This window comes from Poromitra crassiceps (assembly GCF_964638095.1).
Source record: "Poromitra crassiceps genome assembly, chromosome: 10".
NCBI classification, from domain to species: Eukaryota; Metazoa; Chordata; class Actinopteri; order Beryciformes; family Melamphaidae; genus Poromitra; species Poromitra crassiceps.
Genome location: NC_139631.1, coordinates 6,856,814 through 6,875,710, shown reverse-complemented (window position 1 = coordinate 6,875,710; position 18,897 = coordinate 6,856,814). Strand labels below are relative to the sequence as shown.

The 18,897-nt window shown below is 45.8% G+C and overlaps 1 protein-coding gene across 1 annotated transcript in view; it reads right to left on the bottom strand.

The window, feature by feature from the left end:
• wdfy3 (WD repeat and FYVE domain containing 3) overlaps positions 1-18,897 on the bottom strand; it is a 130,611-nt gene that overhangs the window by 44,825 nt on the left and 66,889 nt on the right. Inside the window, 8 exon segments of the mRNA XM_083644708.1 lie at positions 347-537; positions 960-1,071; positions 3,027-3,187; positions 3,818-4,049; positions 5,903-6,084; positions 6,203-6,421; positions 11,470-11,570; positions 18,456-18,693. Coding sequence (XP_083500834.1) covers positions 347-537; positions 960-1,071; positions 3,027-3,187; positions 3,818-4,049; positions 5,903-6,084; positions 6,203-6,421; positions 11,470-11,570; positions 18,456-18,693 — 1,436 coding nt within the window.

Sequence of the window (18,897 nt, the reverse complement as noted above, 5' to 3'; positions counted from 1 at the left end):
TAGAAAGTGGAACTCTTGAGTAAAAAAGCAGCACTGTCGAGTTGCAACAAAATAGGCAGTGTTGTACTTTGAAATGGTTTTTCATCCCTTGAAATTAATCAAATTGTACATTATCGGCTTTATTTTAGCATGCAAAAGTAGCGCGAGACCCATTCCTGGCTGTTCATTGGCTAATGATTCTTGCATTTTGGTCCTCCGCTGACGCCACTCTCTTACTAGAGGACACTATCTCTATTATAAGCCTGCGTCCAATAAAGGGCCTGCTACCCTCTGCAGCTGAGCTAAATAAAGGCGCGAGCCAATATTAGAGCGAATACGGGAACTAAATTGACTTGTTCCATCCGACCTGGTAGCCTTTGATGCGCTCCATCTCCTTGCTGGCCAGCGGGTTGCTCTTCACCACGCACACCAGCGCCTTGACGGCCGCATACAGCCCCTCCACATCGGACGCCATGGCAACCAGGCCCAAGATGGCCGCCGCCCCGCCCACATACTGCAGGTTGGTGGCCACAGGTTTAGGCACAAAGGCACGCACACCTGGAGGGGTAAGAACAGACAGAGGGCGCTTTCATTAGGTGACACCACACTGTGAACATGCATTCATTCACAGTGTGCATTTGAATAGGGAAATAGTCTGATGTCACATATGATAACATTTATAGCCTTAGCTAAATTGCAATGTCTGCCAGTAGATGGGATTTTTTATTTAAAAAAATTAACAGATATATAAACACAAAAATGACAAGAAAGATGATACCACTTCTATACAGATATATCTACAAGCCCTAAGGTTGCTCTTTGGGCTGGTACTACTGAGTGTGAAAACCTCTGCAGTGCAGTAAAGTAGTACAGCATCTTCCACCAAGCCGGTCTTGTTGAGGTCGTGAGCGATCAGGTTTGTGTTGGATGGATTTGTTACAGGTCTTTAGCGGTAACGTAACGTCACACCGTCGGTTTACCTAAGTATCCGATGACAGCAGCTCCGATGGTGCGAGCCGGCCCGTTCAGGTGGCCCGCGGCGTTATGGATCAACTTGACTGGAGTGGCGTTTTCATGAGACGACACCGCGAGCTGACGAGAGACGGAGCAACGAGGTTCAGTGAGGAAAACAAACCCAACCTGCATGTAACACACACACACACCATGTAACACATGCACACCATGTAACACACACCATGTACTGTACACACACACCATGGATGTATTGAACTAGACAGACACACACGCACACTCTACCACTCTCACTTCCCTTTGCGTATGCTACTTCCCTTACTCACTTTGCAACATGTTGTGCTTCGTTTCAATTCACTTGTCATTGTACGATCTATCCAATGTAGTCTTTGCTTGCGGTCTTGTTAGTTTTGTTTGGGTTTGTTAGTTTTGTTATTGTGGCTGTGGAAGTGGGCTGTTCTACGACAACAGAACTGACTGTTGAGACAGTCTTAACTTAACTTAACTAAACTTAACAGAACTGACTGTTGAGACAGTCAGTTCAACAACTGTCGAGTGCTGAAGTCAAGAGAAGATCTGAGGCAGGGAGTCTGAAGGTTCATCACGCTAGAGACGTCTTTAAGATCTTTTACTCAGCCAGTTAGAACGGAATATGGGACCAATGTGGAAAATGTAATAAATGTGAAAACAAAAACAATTGTGGACCAATGAGAACCGAAACTGCTTAACGGCTGATTCGCACCAAGAAACCACAACCGTTTTAAGACTTAAAACTGGATTTAAGATTTAAATAATGAACTGTATTCAACACATTTTCAGACTGCAGAGACATAGTTTACATTTTAAAAATCGTTAACTGTTATCACGAAAAGTCAGGCTGTTGTAGTTCAAATTCAAATCAAATTCAAATGGGAACAAGTTCTTCACTGTGCCAGGGACTATTTTCTGTGCAACACAACTACTTTCCTGAGATCACAAACGTGTTTACCACAGCTGGAGGAAAAAGTTGTCGTTTTTTCATTACAATGGAGATCTATGGACTACTGGGACGTGGCTTCATCGGGCACCAGCTACATGGACAAGACTTTTTCTCATTTTATAGTATCATTTTAACACCCTAATCACATTGAATTGGGATTTTTCTTTGTTTTAGTAGAGAGGAAGGGGTCATAATGGTACAATCTTTATTTCTGTTGTCAAAAGATGGTGGTGTGGCCGTTATAAGCACATTCAGGCACTGTAGCAGAAGTGCTGCTTCTGCAGTTTGGCCGCGGGCTGAAGCTCAGCAGGGAAATGACTTGACAGGTGGGGAGAGAGATAAGGACAGGGAGGGAGAGAGAGAGAGAGAGAGAGGGAGAGAGAGAGAGAGAGAGAGAGAGAGAGAGAGAGAGAGAAAGAGGGAGAGAGAGAGAGAGAGAGAGAGAGAGGGAGAGAGATAAGGACAGGGAGGGAGAGAGAGAGAGAGGGAGAGGGAGAGAGAGAGAGAGGGAGAGAGAGAGAGAGGGAGAGAGAGAGATAAGGACAGGGAGAGAAAGAGAGAGAGAGGGAAAGAGAGAGAGGAAACTCATTTAGAATCACAGCACATAGGTACTGTAGGATGGTGTGTGTTAGTGTGTTCTTGTGTGTGCGTGAGTGAGTGTGAATGTGGAATCCATGCAAATGTTTCTATAGAGAAATGTAGGTTTGACCTTTTGTGTGCGAACATGAGCAAGTTTGAAGGACTTCATTACCCAGAAATCACACAACACATGACCTCAATAAAGTGCACACTCCTCAGTTAGGAGTGATTGGATTCTCTTCTCTGCTGCAAAGCCCAAGGTGTTTTTCTTACATACTGTAACTGCTTTAATATGGCCAACTGGACAAGTACTACAGTACAATTGACAGTCATTGCACGTTGGTGAGGAATGGACTTGTACGGTTGTAAGCATGATAGAAGTGCATTAATATCGCTGTTAAATGTGATATAGAAACACTTACTATATTTGATTTGATATCTATGTGGCGAAAAAAAGGACTGAGATTGGACATGAAATAAGGCCTAGGTGCCCTGGGGCTTGGTCTGACGGTCTGACCTGTTTGGCGATGGCCTTGCTGTCCAGTTTGTTGTAGACCTTCCTGATCTTGGCCACGGTGAGGGCCGAGACGGAGAGCGCGTAGAGGCTGAAAGACACCTTCTCCTCTGGGACCAGCGCCACCGGGGAGGGAGGCACCACCTCCGCCTTGGACTCTTTACCTGAGAGAGAGAGAGAGAGAAGGAGAGAGAGGGAGAGAGAGAGAGAGAGAGAGAGAGAGAGGGAGAGAGAGAGGGAGAGAGAGAGAGAGAGAGAGAGAGAGAGAGAGAGAGAGAGAGAGAGAGAGAGAGAGAGAGAGAGAGAGAGAGAGAGAGAGAGAGAGAGAGAGGGAGAGAGAGAGGGAGAGAGAGAGATAGAGAGTGGGAATGGGATAAGAGAGAGATTAAAAGAGAAAAAAAAGAGCAGGGAGTCAAAAGATAGAGGGCGATAGAGCAAACACAGTAGGTTGTGCTGCAATGCAGTCAATACCACACAAGAATGTAGTGTACAATAATCCAAGACTGCACAATCTAAACAGCTTGACTACAGGAAAAAGTGAGACCATTTTGACACTTTATGGCTATTTACAAGGAGTAAACAAGCAGTGGGTTCAGTGTCTGCTGTAGAAATACAACCTGTACAGGACAGTCTGTGTAACCACTAGAAACACTGTGCCACCCCACAAGTACAACTGTATTATTATCAACGATACAAAATGTTCCAAAAACTTGACGACATTTCAAATTGTTGGGAGCAGCTGATGTGGTAACCATTGTAAAGTCTGTAAAGTGACATCAGGAGCATCCACTCACAGGGCAGGTAGACGGCCTGGAAGCTGCCCACGTAGTTGGGCCCCAGCTCGTAGATGGCGGCGACGCTGGCGGCAGGGAGGACCTCTTCCAGGAAGTGTGTGGGCCCCAGGCGCCACACCAGGCTGGAGAGCTGGCGCTGGGCAGGGGGCGTGCCCACGTAGCCGTACACCGTGCTCACCACCGGGGGGTTGGTGGACCCCGAACCGCCCGGCGTGCTGTGGACGTAGTGCAGCTGGGAGGGGGGAGGAGAGAAGATAGAGGTGAGTGATTTCTGTACGTCACATCCAGAAGTGATCAACTGAAGCTGCACGCACACACACACACGTCAAACATACATTTACACAGATAGTCATCGGTTTCTTTCTTTTTTATTACATTTTATTGTTTTACTTATTTGATTATCTTATCTGTGCTGCATTGTCTTTATAAACATATCGATTTAAAATTGCCTCTGAGATTTTATGGCCTTTCCTTCTTGATGCTGAGCTCTTTTAAAATTACCGTATGTTGTTTATTTTTACAGTACTAATAACATTTTTATTGTCATTTGTTTTATTCTCGTAAAGCACTTTGTAAAGAAATGTGCTCTACAAATACAGTTTAGTTTAGTTTATTTCGATCAGAAAGAAAAGAATATTCACAGAATAGAAAAAACGAACAAAAAAAAAACAGAAAACAAATACAGTTTATTATTATAAAGTTGAATATGGAGTTAAGTACTGTATTTTACGTTGAGGTATTCAGGTGACATTTCAATCAGATAGACTTACAATGAAAAGCTTAAATTCAAAAACCACCAGCACAACAAGAAATCAGGTGGTCAAGGGGAGGTTCGTGAAGCTCCAGTCAGGGGTCATGAACCTGTTATGAACAGCTTCTTCCAGCACCTTCTGGAATTCCCTTATGGTTGTAATCTGAAGAACACCCAAAGGTTCCTTAAGAGTCTTTTGACATGTTAAGGACGTGTGAGTGAAGTCAATAGGCCTCATCACTGAGAGGGGGGCCCTGCAGCTGTGTGAGAGGTTCTGAGCCCACTGTGGGCGGCCTCTGGGATCACTATTTGCCTTCCTGGTGAGAGGTCTTGAGCGTTTGCGGCCTCTCGGAGCATTTACACACACACACACACACACACACACACACACACACACACACACACACACACACACACACACACACACACACACACACACACACACACACCCACCCACCCACCCACCCACCCAAGGGGGCTCTGGGGAGCCTCCTATACGACGGTACATGTGTGCACTTTACATCGACAGAGAGAAAGGAAACAAAACAGAAATCAGTGCACGCACACACACGCACACACACACACGCGCACACACACAGACACACACACACGCACACGCACACACACACACACACACACACAGAGACACACACACACACACACAGACACGCGCGCACACACACGCTTCGCTGCCTCTGTGTTTCCTGTACGTTGGCCTCAGGAGGAAATGAAGCCGCTGCTATGGGCGGCGCTGCGGGGAAGCTGAGACTTGCGGTTTCCACACTTGCCTCTCCGATCTCAGGAGGATCTAAAGTCACTAAAACCACAAAGCCACAGCGCGGCCTGAAGATCGCTCTGCCGAGAAGCTGCATGCCGGGCCTGCTTTCAAGCTCCAAATTTAAAGATTTTTTTTTTTTCTGTGTTTCTTCTTTATTGATTATTAGTCAGCGATGATGCGAAAAAATGTTGGGGCACTTCTATGAGATACGATCTTCACATTTCCCATCAAGGCGAAGGTGACAGTCCAGCTACAGTATTGATTCTGACAATGTATTAGCCGTTATCCAGAGCAACTTACAATGAGTGCAATCTATGGATGGAGGGACAACAACACACACATTATACAATAGCCATGTGAAATTCTGATACTATGGATAATCCTCCAGCCATCCAATCATCCATCCAGTATCAAATCAAACTAAATCAAGTCATTTGAACATGACTTTGGCTTTAATGAGATCTAGGTCTCAAGGTGATTCACCTGTATAAATAAAGGTTAAATAAAATAAAATTAAATTACTGCGTGTGCTTCCCCCGCGTGCGTGACGCGTTACCTTGACGGTGCTGATGAGCTGGCCGTCGATGTAGAGCGTGGCCATGCTGTTCTTCAGCATGCCTTTGCTCATCACCAACACCAGGTGGTGCCACTGGCCCTCGGCGATCAGCTCCCCGCAGCGGAAGCGAGCGCAGCAGGGCAGGATCTCATAGAAGGAAGCCTCCTCGCTCGACTCGTCCGCTGCTTGACAGGGCCAAGGGAAAGGGCAGGACGGGTCAGCGACAACGAGACAGAAAGATCTAGTGAAGATCTAGTAAAGATGGATATAGTAAACTCCTCGTCAGTAAGCTCCACTCACAGTAGGTCTGCAGCAGCTCCTCCTTGGTGGAGACGGTGAGCGAGCGGTCTTTGGCCGACAGCACCACGGCCAGGCACACGTAGTGCTGCTCCGACGAGGTGGCCCGCCGGCACACCGTCAGCAGCCGCACCGGGTGCGCCTGGGGGGCCACGCTGAAACGCTCCACACAGAACCAGGTGGAGTAGCTCAGGCCCGACGGAGGGGGAAACAAGCGCTCCCCTGGAGGTGCGAGAGAGAAGAGAGAAATATTTACATTTGTTATATTTGAATCAGTTATAGAATCACTTAGGGAGTTTTTATATATATGTGTAGATAGATAGATAGATAGATAGATAGATAGATAGATAGATAGATAGATAGATAGATAGAGTAGATAGATAGATAGAGTAGATAGAGTAGATAGATAGATAGATAGATAGATAGATAGAGTAGATAGATAGATAGATAGATAGATAGATAGATAGATAGATAGAGTAGATAGATAGATAGATAGATAGATAGATAGATAGATAGATAGATATACATATTATCGCTGCGCAAACAAAATAAACTACATTGAAAGTTAAACAATCCTCTGGATGTAGAGAAGTTCCCAAAAAAGAATTCTCTAGTTCTACGTTCAAAAAAACAGTTAGAATTGTGGAGCAAAATCAAAATAAGTGACCCAAGTCCTCACTGATCACTCACTCACTGATCACACTGGTGAGAACTGAGCAGTAGACTGTACCATCCCTTACTGTTTGCTGGCACACTGCCATTTGGAATAAGCCAACCGATGTATTGGTAATACATTAGTGTTGGGCTCAACACTAGTGTTACATTACTTGTGATTGGTGGAGCTGACTACAGACTCAACACTAGTGTTACATTACTTGTGATTGGTGGAGCTGACTACAGACTCAACACTAGTGTTACATTACTTGTGATTGGTGGAGCTGACTACAGACTCTTGGGACTTGCGTTACACCAAAAACCTCCACCGATGTGACACGAAGAAGCTGCAGCAGCAACACTCAGCTGCAATGCAATATTTCGTTATTTATATTGTTTAATTTACTTTGAAATGTGATTTTATGACTGTATTTTATACCTTATTCTATTTTAGCCTATTTTGTTTCATATTCTCTCGCTCTTTAATGCTGGATTTTATTGTTCGTATTAGTTTAGTACTTATTTATTTTTTCTCTGTGCTCTGGTCATTTTCTCTATTTTATGTAATGCACTTTGGATTGCCTCTGTATATGAAATGTGCTATATAGCAATAAACTTGCCTATTGCCTCGCAGCAGAACGACTGTGAGAACAAAGAAGCTGTGATGAAAAGTGGCTTCAGGAAGAACCAACAGAGGCAGACACTATTTCTTATTATTTCTTATGTAATTGTATATCAGTAGGTGGTGGAGACACCAGAGGCTGCTGGAGCAGTTAGTTTTTCTGGGCAGACATGGGGATATTTAGATGGATGAGCTTCTCGATGATGTCATGTCTGGATACGGGTTAGACGGGACAGGAGGAGGAGGCGAGCGAGAGAGTGAGGAAAGGAGAGATGTTAGGAGAGAGGAGGGCGAGTAAGTGAGAGAGGAAGAGAGGGAAACCTAATTGAAATCGCAATATGGCCTACTGCAATTTTCAAATAGCGGGAGGTGCAATATTTGAAGTTGAAATGTGTGCCAAAAATATATATTGTGCTTCAGACTGCAGAGATGTCCTGGCCAACAGATCAATACACAATTTTCTACAGACCAATTGAAACATTGACACATCTTTGGTACAGATCCCTGTAAAATCACACCATCATTTTAATGTTTTTCAACAGAAATTAGAACAATGATGTAAAAATCATCATTCCTTCTGATCTCGCAAATCATATCGCAATTGCAAAATCAGTCAAAATAATCCCAATTTCATTTCTTTTTTCAAAACCGTGCAGCCCTAGGAGAAGGGAGAAGAGGAGAAGGTGAGTGACAGGAAGAAAGCAGGGAGAGAGGGAGGGAGGTCTATAAATATCCCCGGGTGGGGAGAGAGGGAGGGAAGGGAGGATGGATGGGAAAAGGATGGGGGAATGTCTGTATTAACATATGATTGGATAGAAAGGATCGATTAATGGAGAAGAAGTGAAGCTCGCTAGTCTCTGAAAAGAGATGGGGTGTGTGTGTGGGGAAAAGGAGGAGAGGGGAGGAGAAAAGAGGAGAGGAAAGGAGACGAGGAGAGAGGAGAGGAGCATAGCAGAGCTTCATAAATACTACATGAGGCTAGAGACTAGAAAATCAACCATAACGGCCCCTTGGTCGGATCACGCCCATTTTCTAACTCGGCCTTTGATGTCAACTAGACACCTGTCAAATGTCATGACTGCATCGTGCACGTTTGAGGCAATACATAGCTGTGACCACTAGAGTCGTTTGAGCTGATACATAGCCGTGACCACTAGAGTCGTTTGAGCTGATACATAGCTGTGACCACTAGAGTCGTTTGAGCTGATACATAGCCGTGACCACTAGAGTCGTTTGAGCTGATACATAGCTGTGACCACTAGAGTCGTTTGAGCTGATACATAGTCGTGACCACTAGAGTCGTTTGAGCTGATACATAGCTGTGACCACTAGAGTCGTTTGAGCTGATACATAGTCGTGACCACTAGAGTCGTTTGAGCTGATAAATAGCTGTGACCACTAGAGTCGTTTGAGCTGATACATAGTCGTGACCACTAGAGTCGTTTGAGTCGATACATAGTCGTGACCACTAGAGTCGTTTGAGCTGATACATAGCCGTGACCACTAGAGTCGTTTGAGTCGATACATAGTCGTGACCACTAGAGTCGTTTGAGCTGATATAGTCGTGACCACTAGAGTCGTTTGAGCCGATAAATAGCCGTGACCACTAGAGTCGTTTGAGCGGATAAATAGCCGTGACCACTAGAGTCGTTTGAGCTGATACATAGTTGTGACCACTAGAGTCGTTTGAGCTGATACATAGCTGTGACCACTAGAGTCGTTTGAGCTGATACATAGCCGTGACCACTAGAGTCGTTTGAGTCGATACATAGCCGTGACCACTAGAGTCGTTTGAATCGATACATAGTCGTGACTAGGGATGTCAACGGTTAACCGTTAATCTTTTAACCGTCGCTAACGTCGTTGTTCGGTTATTGCTGTCGGTCTATCAGTTAATATTAAAAAAAAAAAAAAAAAAAAAAAAAAAAAAAATTTTTTTGGTCTATTTACTCAATGAGCTCATGCCCAAACAAGGCGTGTCTATTTAGATGCTGAAATGTTAATGCTTTTTGTGTTAGAAATTCTAACACAAAAAGAATTTGTGTTGAAATGTTGATGCTTTTTGTTAATGCTTGTTAATGCTTTTTGTGTTAGAAATTCTAACACAAAAAGCATTAACATTTCAGCATCTAAATAGACACGCCTTGTTTGGGCATGAGTTCATTGAGTAAATAGACAAAAAAAAAAAAAAAAAAAAAAAAAAAAACTTTTTTTTTTTTTTTTTTTTTATATTAAAAAATTATGAATTAACCGATAGGTTAATCGATTATTAGCGTCGGTTAATCGAAAGTGAAATTAACCGAAAATTGACATCCCTAGTCGTGACCACTAGAGTCGTTTGAGCCGATACATAGTCGTGACCACTAGAGTCGTTTGAATCGATACATAGTCGTGACCACTAGAGTCGTTTGAGCCGGGAATGAATGCCAATTGTGTTTCCCACTGAGGATAAAAGCCAGATGTTAGTAAGTGTTAAAGCCAGATGTTGGTGGGTGTTAGTGGGGTTTTTTGTCCAGTGTGAATGAAATGGCTGTAGGGTAGACATAACCAGCTGCAGCCAAATTTGACGAGAAATTGCCTGGTGGTAATTTGGTGCTAGTATATCAGCATTGAGAGCCGTCAAGTTGAATGTTGTCCTGCTTATCGACATGCACACAGACTTTGCAGAACGTGACGTGAGACTTTTTTCTAAAATTGTTAGAAACCACTCTGCATGTTGGCACGCACCCAATCCACCGGAGCAGCGCTTTCTTCAACAGAACATCCATTTTAAATATTGATTCACATTGCTTGCTCCCGTCCCCCCACGGTGTATTCTATTGGAAGAAGTTGAAGGCATAACACAGCCTGAGATTACTGAGATAATTGCTGTTTGGTGGATTGGCTGTATGCCAGGAAGTGAGGAACTGCTCCGTTCGTGATTCAGAAAACGTCCGCAGTCAGGATGTAACAGTGTTATGCGTTCACCTATAAGCAAGGAAACTGTCAAAAAAAAATTCTATGCAGTTTGATGTGACATTTTCTCACATACAAAGAATGTATTCATGCCCGCCGTGGACTGAACATATTCCCATACTCTTCCTTCCTGCATGCCTCTGGAAGTTCTTTATCTCCTGTCGTCTTCAAGTGGTAATCTGCAAGGTTACCACTTTGAGGGTGAGTGCGTGTCTCCATCTCTGTCACTAAGCGCTCACTGCTGTGGTGATTGTGCACTGCACTTTGCAGAGATCAGCTGTCAGTCAAACAGTGTGGGGGCGGAGCTTGGATGTTCTGTTGATGCAGTTTGAGTTTCTCTTCTGTCTGATGACTACCAGCTCTTCTGTTTATTACCATGACGACCGGCTCTTCTGTTTATTACCATGACGACCGGCTCTTCTGTTTATCACCATGACGACCAGCTCTTCTGTTTATTACCATGCAGCTCTTCTGTTTATTACCATGCAGCTCTTCTGTTTATTACCATGACGACCGGCTCTTCTGTTTATTACCATGACGACCAGCTCTTCTGTTTATTACCATGCAGCTCTTCTGTTTATTACCATGACGACCGGCTCTTCTGTTTATTACCATGACGACCAGCTCTTCTGTTTATTACCATGCAGCTCTTCTGTTTATTACCATGCAGCTCTTCTGTTTATTACCATGACGACCGGCTCTTCTGTTTATTACCATGACGACCGGCTCTTCTGTTTATTACCATGACGACCGGCTCTTCTGTATATTACCATGACGACCGGCTCTTCTGTTTATTCCAAACAAATCGCTGCTGCTGGAAACGTGAAACGCACCAAGTGTGAAACTTCGATAAAACCCATCCTCACATTATGCGCAAATCTGACACGAAAATAAAGGAAATAAAACTCCCATTATCACCCATGAAGTGTTTTCCCCCTTAGTGGAAGCTGGCTACAAGCCATATACAATAGTGATGAACAAACTAAAAAGCCCTGTGGAATAAATATGTTGTGTTTGCAGTGAACTGAGTGGGCTTTACCTGTACCCATCCCGCTGAGCACCGCCCCGTCACTGACCCCTGAGGTGTTGGTGTTGTTGGTGGGAGCGTTGTGGGGTGCCAGGCTGGGCAGGAACAGGCACCTGCACGGGACAACCAACACAGCACAGATAAATGAGCTTGGGGGAAACAGCGATAATAGTATCATAGTGTCAGAGTTACAGATAGAGACACTGCATGTAATAGGCCACGCCCATCACGGGGGAAGAGCTCCGTTCATTTCCACACACCAGCGTCATTTTCCTTGAATTAAACATAGCTAAAAGCTGTTGTGTGGTGGGCTGCGCAGACAACAAATGTAAAAAATTGCCAGTTAAAGTTTTTTTGTACTCCTGAGCAAAACAAGGAAGCCATTGAGAATTGGCGAGAAGAAAAATGTGGATTTAGCTGTCAAGAAGTAAGTTGGAGTGTTCATCTTCTGTATATACGATCTTTTGGTGCAACACGCAAGCATTCACATGACATAGGAGAACGCCAGGATTGGACAGGAGTTTGTGTTTTCCCCCATCTTGGGCGTGGTTTCTGAATGATGACGCGTTACGCAGTGTCTCTATATAGAATATCAGCAGCATACAGAAGATGTGGCCATTGTACAAGTGTTTTACTGCATGTTGGCTTGAGGTAAAAAAAAACTGCTGCACTGAAGGTTTGCTCTGTTCTCAGTGGACAGAAGTGACAGACAGGGGACATTGTGGTAAGCATCTGTATTACAATGTAAAGGGGGCACGTTTTCAAAAGAAATGCACTCATACCCAGCCAGCAATGTATTCTTGAGTTGATTAGTTTACTGGTACTAACCACAGTGGAACAATGAACAATTCAAGAAGTTGATTATATCATGGCGTACAGATATTAAACTCAGATCAAGTGTCTTGCTGACACGGCGTATCGGTGTTATGCTGCTAGAATAAACATGTAAAATGTGATATCTGTGTGCTGTCATCCAGTGTTTGAAGGAGGACGTCTACATCCACAGACGGCGCTGCACACAAACACTCAATCCTTCAACACAATTACAGGGAATGTGACTTGTAAGGCAGCGGTGAATTCTGCTGACTCACTGCCCCTCGCTGAAGGTGCCATTTTCTCCTCTCTCTCTATTTGAACTGCATTGATGTCTCTGGTAATACAACAACAACATGGGGATTGTTTTGAGAGAGAGACACAAAAAGACTTTGAAATGTATCACAGCGCTGTGGCAAATCCAAGCTGAAAACCCACGGGCAGAGAGCACACTGTTGACACTAGTGACTGACAGATATGTCAGTCACTAGTGATCGGTTCAGGTACGTCAGTCACTAGTGATTGGTTTACATATGTCAGTCACCAGTGATTGGTTATTATGTCAGTCACTAGTGATTGGTCCAGATACGTTAGTCACTAGTGATTGGTTCAGGTACGTCAGTCACTAGTGATTGGTTCAGATATGTCAGTCACTAGTGATTGGTTCAGATATGTCGGTCACTAGTGATTGGTTCAGATACGTACTGTGTAGGTCACTAGTGATTGGTTCAGATACATCAGTCACTAGTGATCGGTTCAGATATGTACTACGGTATGTAGGTCACTAGTGATTGGTTCACATACGTCAGTCACTCGTGATTGGTTCAGATATGTCATGGCCTGCATTCATATAGCGCCTTTATCCAAAGCGCTTTACAGTCAGTAGGTACATTCACCCATTCACACACCGATGGCAGCAGGTTACCACGCAGGGTGCTGGCACACCATCGGGAGCAATTTGGGGTTCAGTGTCTTGCCCAAGGACACTTCGACATGCAGACTGGAGGAGGTGGGAATCGAACCACCGACCTCTTGTCAGTCACTAGTGATTGGTTTAAATACGTCTAGATACGTTGATCACTAGTCAAGTCAAGTCAAGTCAAGTTTATTTGTATAGCACATTTCATACACAGAGGCAATTCAAAGTGCTTCACATAAAATGGTTGACAGGAAAAGAAAAGAAAAGAAGAGAGTAAAACGGACATTTAAAAGCATCACAACAACTTTAAAAAAAAGATTATAAAAAGTGTATTACAGGAAAATAAGAAATAAAATGGACATTTAAAAGCATCACAACAAAACTTAAAAAAAAAAGAGTATAAAAAAGTGCAATAGGCAGCAGGCGCAGCAGTTGCAGAAAGAGCTAAAACTTATAGAGGACTCATTGGGTTTGCATAGTAGCTGTCAGCAGTTAAAAGCGACGGTAAACATAAAAGTCTTTAGTCTATTTTTAAAAGTAAGTAAGGTTGGGGCAGATCTGAGGTCTTCAGGCAATTTGTTCCAGCTAGCAGAAGCATAGTGGGTAAATGCAGCCTTCCCGTGATTTGATTTGATCCTAGGGACAGTTAGTGGCTAGTGGTTGGTCCAGATACGTTAGTCACTAGTGATTGCTTCAGATACGTCAGTCACTAGTCAGAGAAAATCAATCCCCCCATACAGAAAACTGTTAACGAGGAGGAACTATCAGGCTGAATAATGGGATGTGAACAAAATGTTCTATTGAGTGTAATATTTGACTGACTCTTTTGTTTGTCCTCCACAGCAGAGAGGACAGAGGCCAGGATGGAGCTGGCAGGGGTTCAACGCCCCCCCGCTTCCCCAGCAGGGCAACCTGGGCCTGGGTCGTCTGGCTGAAGGACGCAGTGTCTAACAGCCAGGCCTCCCTGCTGGCGCTTCACCATAATTACATGTATGCTGTGTTTTTCTTTACACCTGTCATCACCTCGATTAGGCTCATAAGGAACAACAACAACCAGCACAATGGAATTAATTAGACCAGCATTCTTTTCCCCCAGCAGGCATGATTTAAATGCAGGCCCAGGCCAAGCATGACATGTCCCCTCCACCACCACACCCACACTGACATGTCCCCTCCACCACCATACCCACGCTGACATGTCCCCTCCACCACCATACCCACGCTGACATGTCCCCTCCACCACCATACCCACGCTGACAGCATCTTCTGAGCCCCTCCACCACCATACCCACGCTGACAGCATCTTCTCCTCCACCACCATCCCCACGCTGACAGCATCTTCTGATGTCCCCTCCACCACCATACCCACGCTGACAGCATCTTCTCCTCCACCACCATCCCCACGCTGACAGCATCTTCTGATGTCCCCTCCACCACCATACCCACGCTGACAGCATCTTCTGACATGACATGTCCCCTCCACCACCATACCCACGCTGACAGCATCTTCTCCTCCACCACCATACCCACGCTGACATGTCCCCTCCACCACCATACCCACGCTGACAGCATCTTCTGATGTCCCCTCCACCACCATACCCATGCTGACAGCATCTTCTGACATGACATGTCCCCTCCACCACCATACCCACACTGACAGCATCTTCATGACATGTCCCCTCCACCACCATACCCACGCTGACAGCATCTTCTGACATGTCCCCTCCACCACCATACCCACGCTGACAGCATCTTCATGACATGTCCCCTCCACCACCATACCCACGCTGACAGCATCTTCATGACATGTCCCCTCCACCACCATACCCACGCTGACAGCATCTTCTGACATGACATGTCCCCTCCACCACCATACCCACACTGACAGCATCTTCTGACATGTCCCCTCCACCACCATACCCATGCTGACAGCATCTTCATGACATGACATGTCCCCTCCACCACCATACCCACACTGACAGCATCTTCATGACATGTCCCCTCCACCACCATACCCACGCTGACAGCATCTTCTGACATGTCCCCTCCACCACGATACCCACGCTGACAGCATCTTCATGACATGTCCCCTCCACCACCATACCCACGCTGACAGCATCTTCATGACATGTCCCCTCCACCACCATACCCACGGTGACAGCATCTTCATGACATGTCCCCTCCACCACCATACCCACGCTGACAGCATCTTCATGACATGTCCCCTCCACCACCATACCCACGCTGACAGCATCTTCATGACATGTCCCCTCCACCACCATACCCACGCTGACAGCATCTTCATGACATGTCCCCTCCACCACCATACCCATGCTGACAGCATCTTCATGACATGTCCTCTCCACCACCATACCCACGCTGACAGCATCTTCATGACATGTCCCCTCCACCACCATACCCACGCTGACAGCATCTTCTGAGCATGTCCCCTCCACCACCATACCCACGCTGACAGCATCTTCTGACATGTCCCCTCCACCACCATACCCACGCTGACAGCATCTTCATGACATGTCCCCTCCACCACCATACCCACACTGACAGCATCTTCTGACATGACATGTCCCCTCCACCACCATACCCACGCTGACAGCATCTTCTGACATGACATGTCCCCTCCACCACCATACCCACGCTGACAGCATCTTCTGAGCCCCATGTGAGATGGCTGGCTGGAGGCGTGTGTGTCTGTGTGTATGTGCCAGTACATGCGTGTTGTGCATGATAGAAAGTGTGTGTGTGTGTGTTTCCTAATAGCAGCTGGGGCATCAATATTTCATGCTGACAGGTGGGTGGGGAAGGAGGGGTTGTGTGTGTGTGTGTGTGTGTGTGTGTGTGTGTGTGTGTGTGTGTGTGTGTGTGTGTGTGTGTGTGTGTGTGTGTGTGGAAGATAGGAAGATGCAATCGGCAGGCTGGTGACGCCGCGCGAGGTCTGGAGGAAATAATACTCTGGTTTTTCTTCGGGCTACTGTATTCACTGTGAGAGCAATGGAGCAAGGCTAGCAATAGCAACTAACGTTAGCAACATTTGTTAGCCAAGCTAACGGCTAGCGGGGAAAACAACTTGAACAAGATGGATGCCGTGGCTAGGAGGAAACCCTCCCCCGAGTGCCGTCCACGCTCACGCCCCTTCCTGTTTTCCCGGCTCCAGGTTTGAACAGATTTCCCACAATGCAACACGAAAATCCATTCATCCAATCAAACGAAATCAAACAATATCGGGAAGTGAGCTTCATTTTGCCGTGTCAAAAACATATAGCTCAGGTAGTCCATTATATTTACTGTCAATGGTTCTGGACCATGGTTCTGGATCATCTTCAGTGTACAGTATAGTAAGCAAGAGGTCAGCTGATGTCCGGCCACACAGTCTTATGAAAAGCCTATAACTGCTGGCTAGCACTTACCTACACTGCAGTATAAGTTCATGCAAAATATGTCTTCTGAGTGCAGGAAAACTAATGCTATGGACTAATTCAGTGCTACTTGAGTAATCACAGTAACAACCTTTTGAACTTTGAAACTTTGCCTCTAAAGGTGACGGGAAATGTCGACACTGACCTCCAAGCTGACCTAATTCTGCAAGACTTGTTCCTCTCCTACACCCATGTGCTTATGAATATTCATGTGCATCACCGTGCCATGTGAGCGCGTGTCACATGTGTGTTGTTGAACGTCTGTGCACTGATCAAGGTCACATGATCCCACATGCCATCATCACCACCGGCGCCGCCGTTCACGGTGGCACCAACCTGACGCAAAAATCCACCAGGAGCAGCAGCAGAAGCAAGCGGCACCGACGGGTGCAGCAGAGTCCAGTGTTTCCCCTACCATTCTACAGGCCTGGCGGGTCCGCCAGGCCAACGACGCCGCCGCCAGGCCAAATGTTTTTTTGTTTTTGTTGTTTTTTCCTGCTCTCCCCAAAATTGCAATAAACCTTTATGGCATATTATCACAATACAACAATACTGGTGTTGACAGTGTTGACAGTAATAGAAGACGCCAAAATCATTCAAAACAGTAAGTATTTTGCTTTTAGGAGCATTGTGCCAGCGTGCGGCGCTGTTCCAAAACGTGTCAACGTGTGTCGTTGCCTGGGGGAACGCACATCCGATAATACAACTGTTCGCATCGCATCCCATAATAGTATGATGATACTTGGGATGCCATTGCGAACATTGATGCGAACAGGTTAGCTAAAAGTTTAGAGTCGCCAGCGAGGGCCCTCCACCGTTGCGGTCGGGGGACGTTTCGAAATCCCTCCAGGCCTGAAAAATGTTCTAGGGGGGAAACACTGGAGTCTGTCAGCAACACCCAGGAACCACGGCAGCAACCAGCACCGACGGGTGCAGCACAGCACCCAGGAACCACGGCAGCAAGCAGCACCGACGGGTGCAGCACAGCCTGGCAGCAGCAGCACCCAGGCAGGAACCACGGGCATCACATGACATAAAAAGCAGAAAATAAGTTAATTTGTATGCACAGCTCCACGGTGGAGTCTCCTGCTGAGACAGTGGCAGGTGTTGCTGAGAGAGAAGAAGCTTCATCGCTTCATGAAAGATAAAAGACGCGGTAAATTGCATCCTGAGATGTTTGTCACGGTTCTGCAAAGCCCCATTTAGAGGAGAGTGATTTCCAGAAGAACGGGCATCATCTGCTGTGAGCAAACCTGATGATCAAACAGGGCTTTTATAGCATCGCTCTCAAGTGTTTTCTTCTTTCCTACCAGGGTCTCCTGTTCTTCAGTGGACACCTTTGTAGAAGTCCTCCTCCATGCATTTATCCTACATCGCTCTGCCATCAGTATTGCAGATAACATATGATATTGAGATATTGAGATTGAGACTATGCACTGAATAAAATGGATGATTCAGCAAAAAGCTCTGTGTGTTGATCAGAATTCTCATCATCTGATAACGGCCTTTATCCGATAATAAAGCATATCAGACTTGACCACCTGAATCATCTGGTAACTCCTTAAATCAGTTCATGATTAGTTTATTAGTGTGCATGTATACACACTCATGGTTTGGTTTTGAAAAGATAGAGTGCCAGCATATTATGTTGACTTTTCAACAACAAAAACGGTTTCCTTTCCTAATAGTTTGAGAAAAGAATAACCATGATGGCGGTACTGACAACTAATAGTGGAGCAGATATACACTCACAGAGAAGCACAGTGAATCCCTCAGCTAACGAGACGCAGACACAGAGTAAAAAGGGTCAGAGTGCGGCGGTGCTGACTAACCCGAAGCCCTCCAGCGAGCTGTCAAACTCCACGAAGGCGGGCGTGACGGCGGACCCGTGCAGGCGGATGTCGTGGGGCGTCGTCATGGATACCAGGCACTTGACGCGGGTGAGGGGCACGGTGCTGCCCTCGGCCGAGCGCACCAGGCTGCGGCTGATGCGGTACTGCCCGTTGTCCTCTCCCGGCGTGGCGAAGACGCTGTCGGGCCCAAAGCCCTCCATGGACAAGGTCATGCTGTCTGTGAGGGGAGGACATGGACAAGGTCAAACCAAAGTCTGGTCAAGTTTGACTGTGGCTAATAAACTTGTCTTCTCTACCACTTTGGCTGGTATCCAACTTTCATCTGGTGGCCCTATTCTTGTCTCAAAAGTTGGCTGTCTGCTCTGTCACAATATACCAGCAACTGAATCTGCTCTGTCACAATATACCAGCAACTGAATCT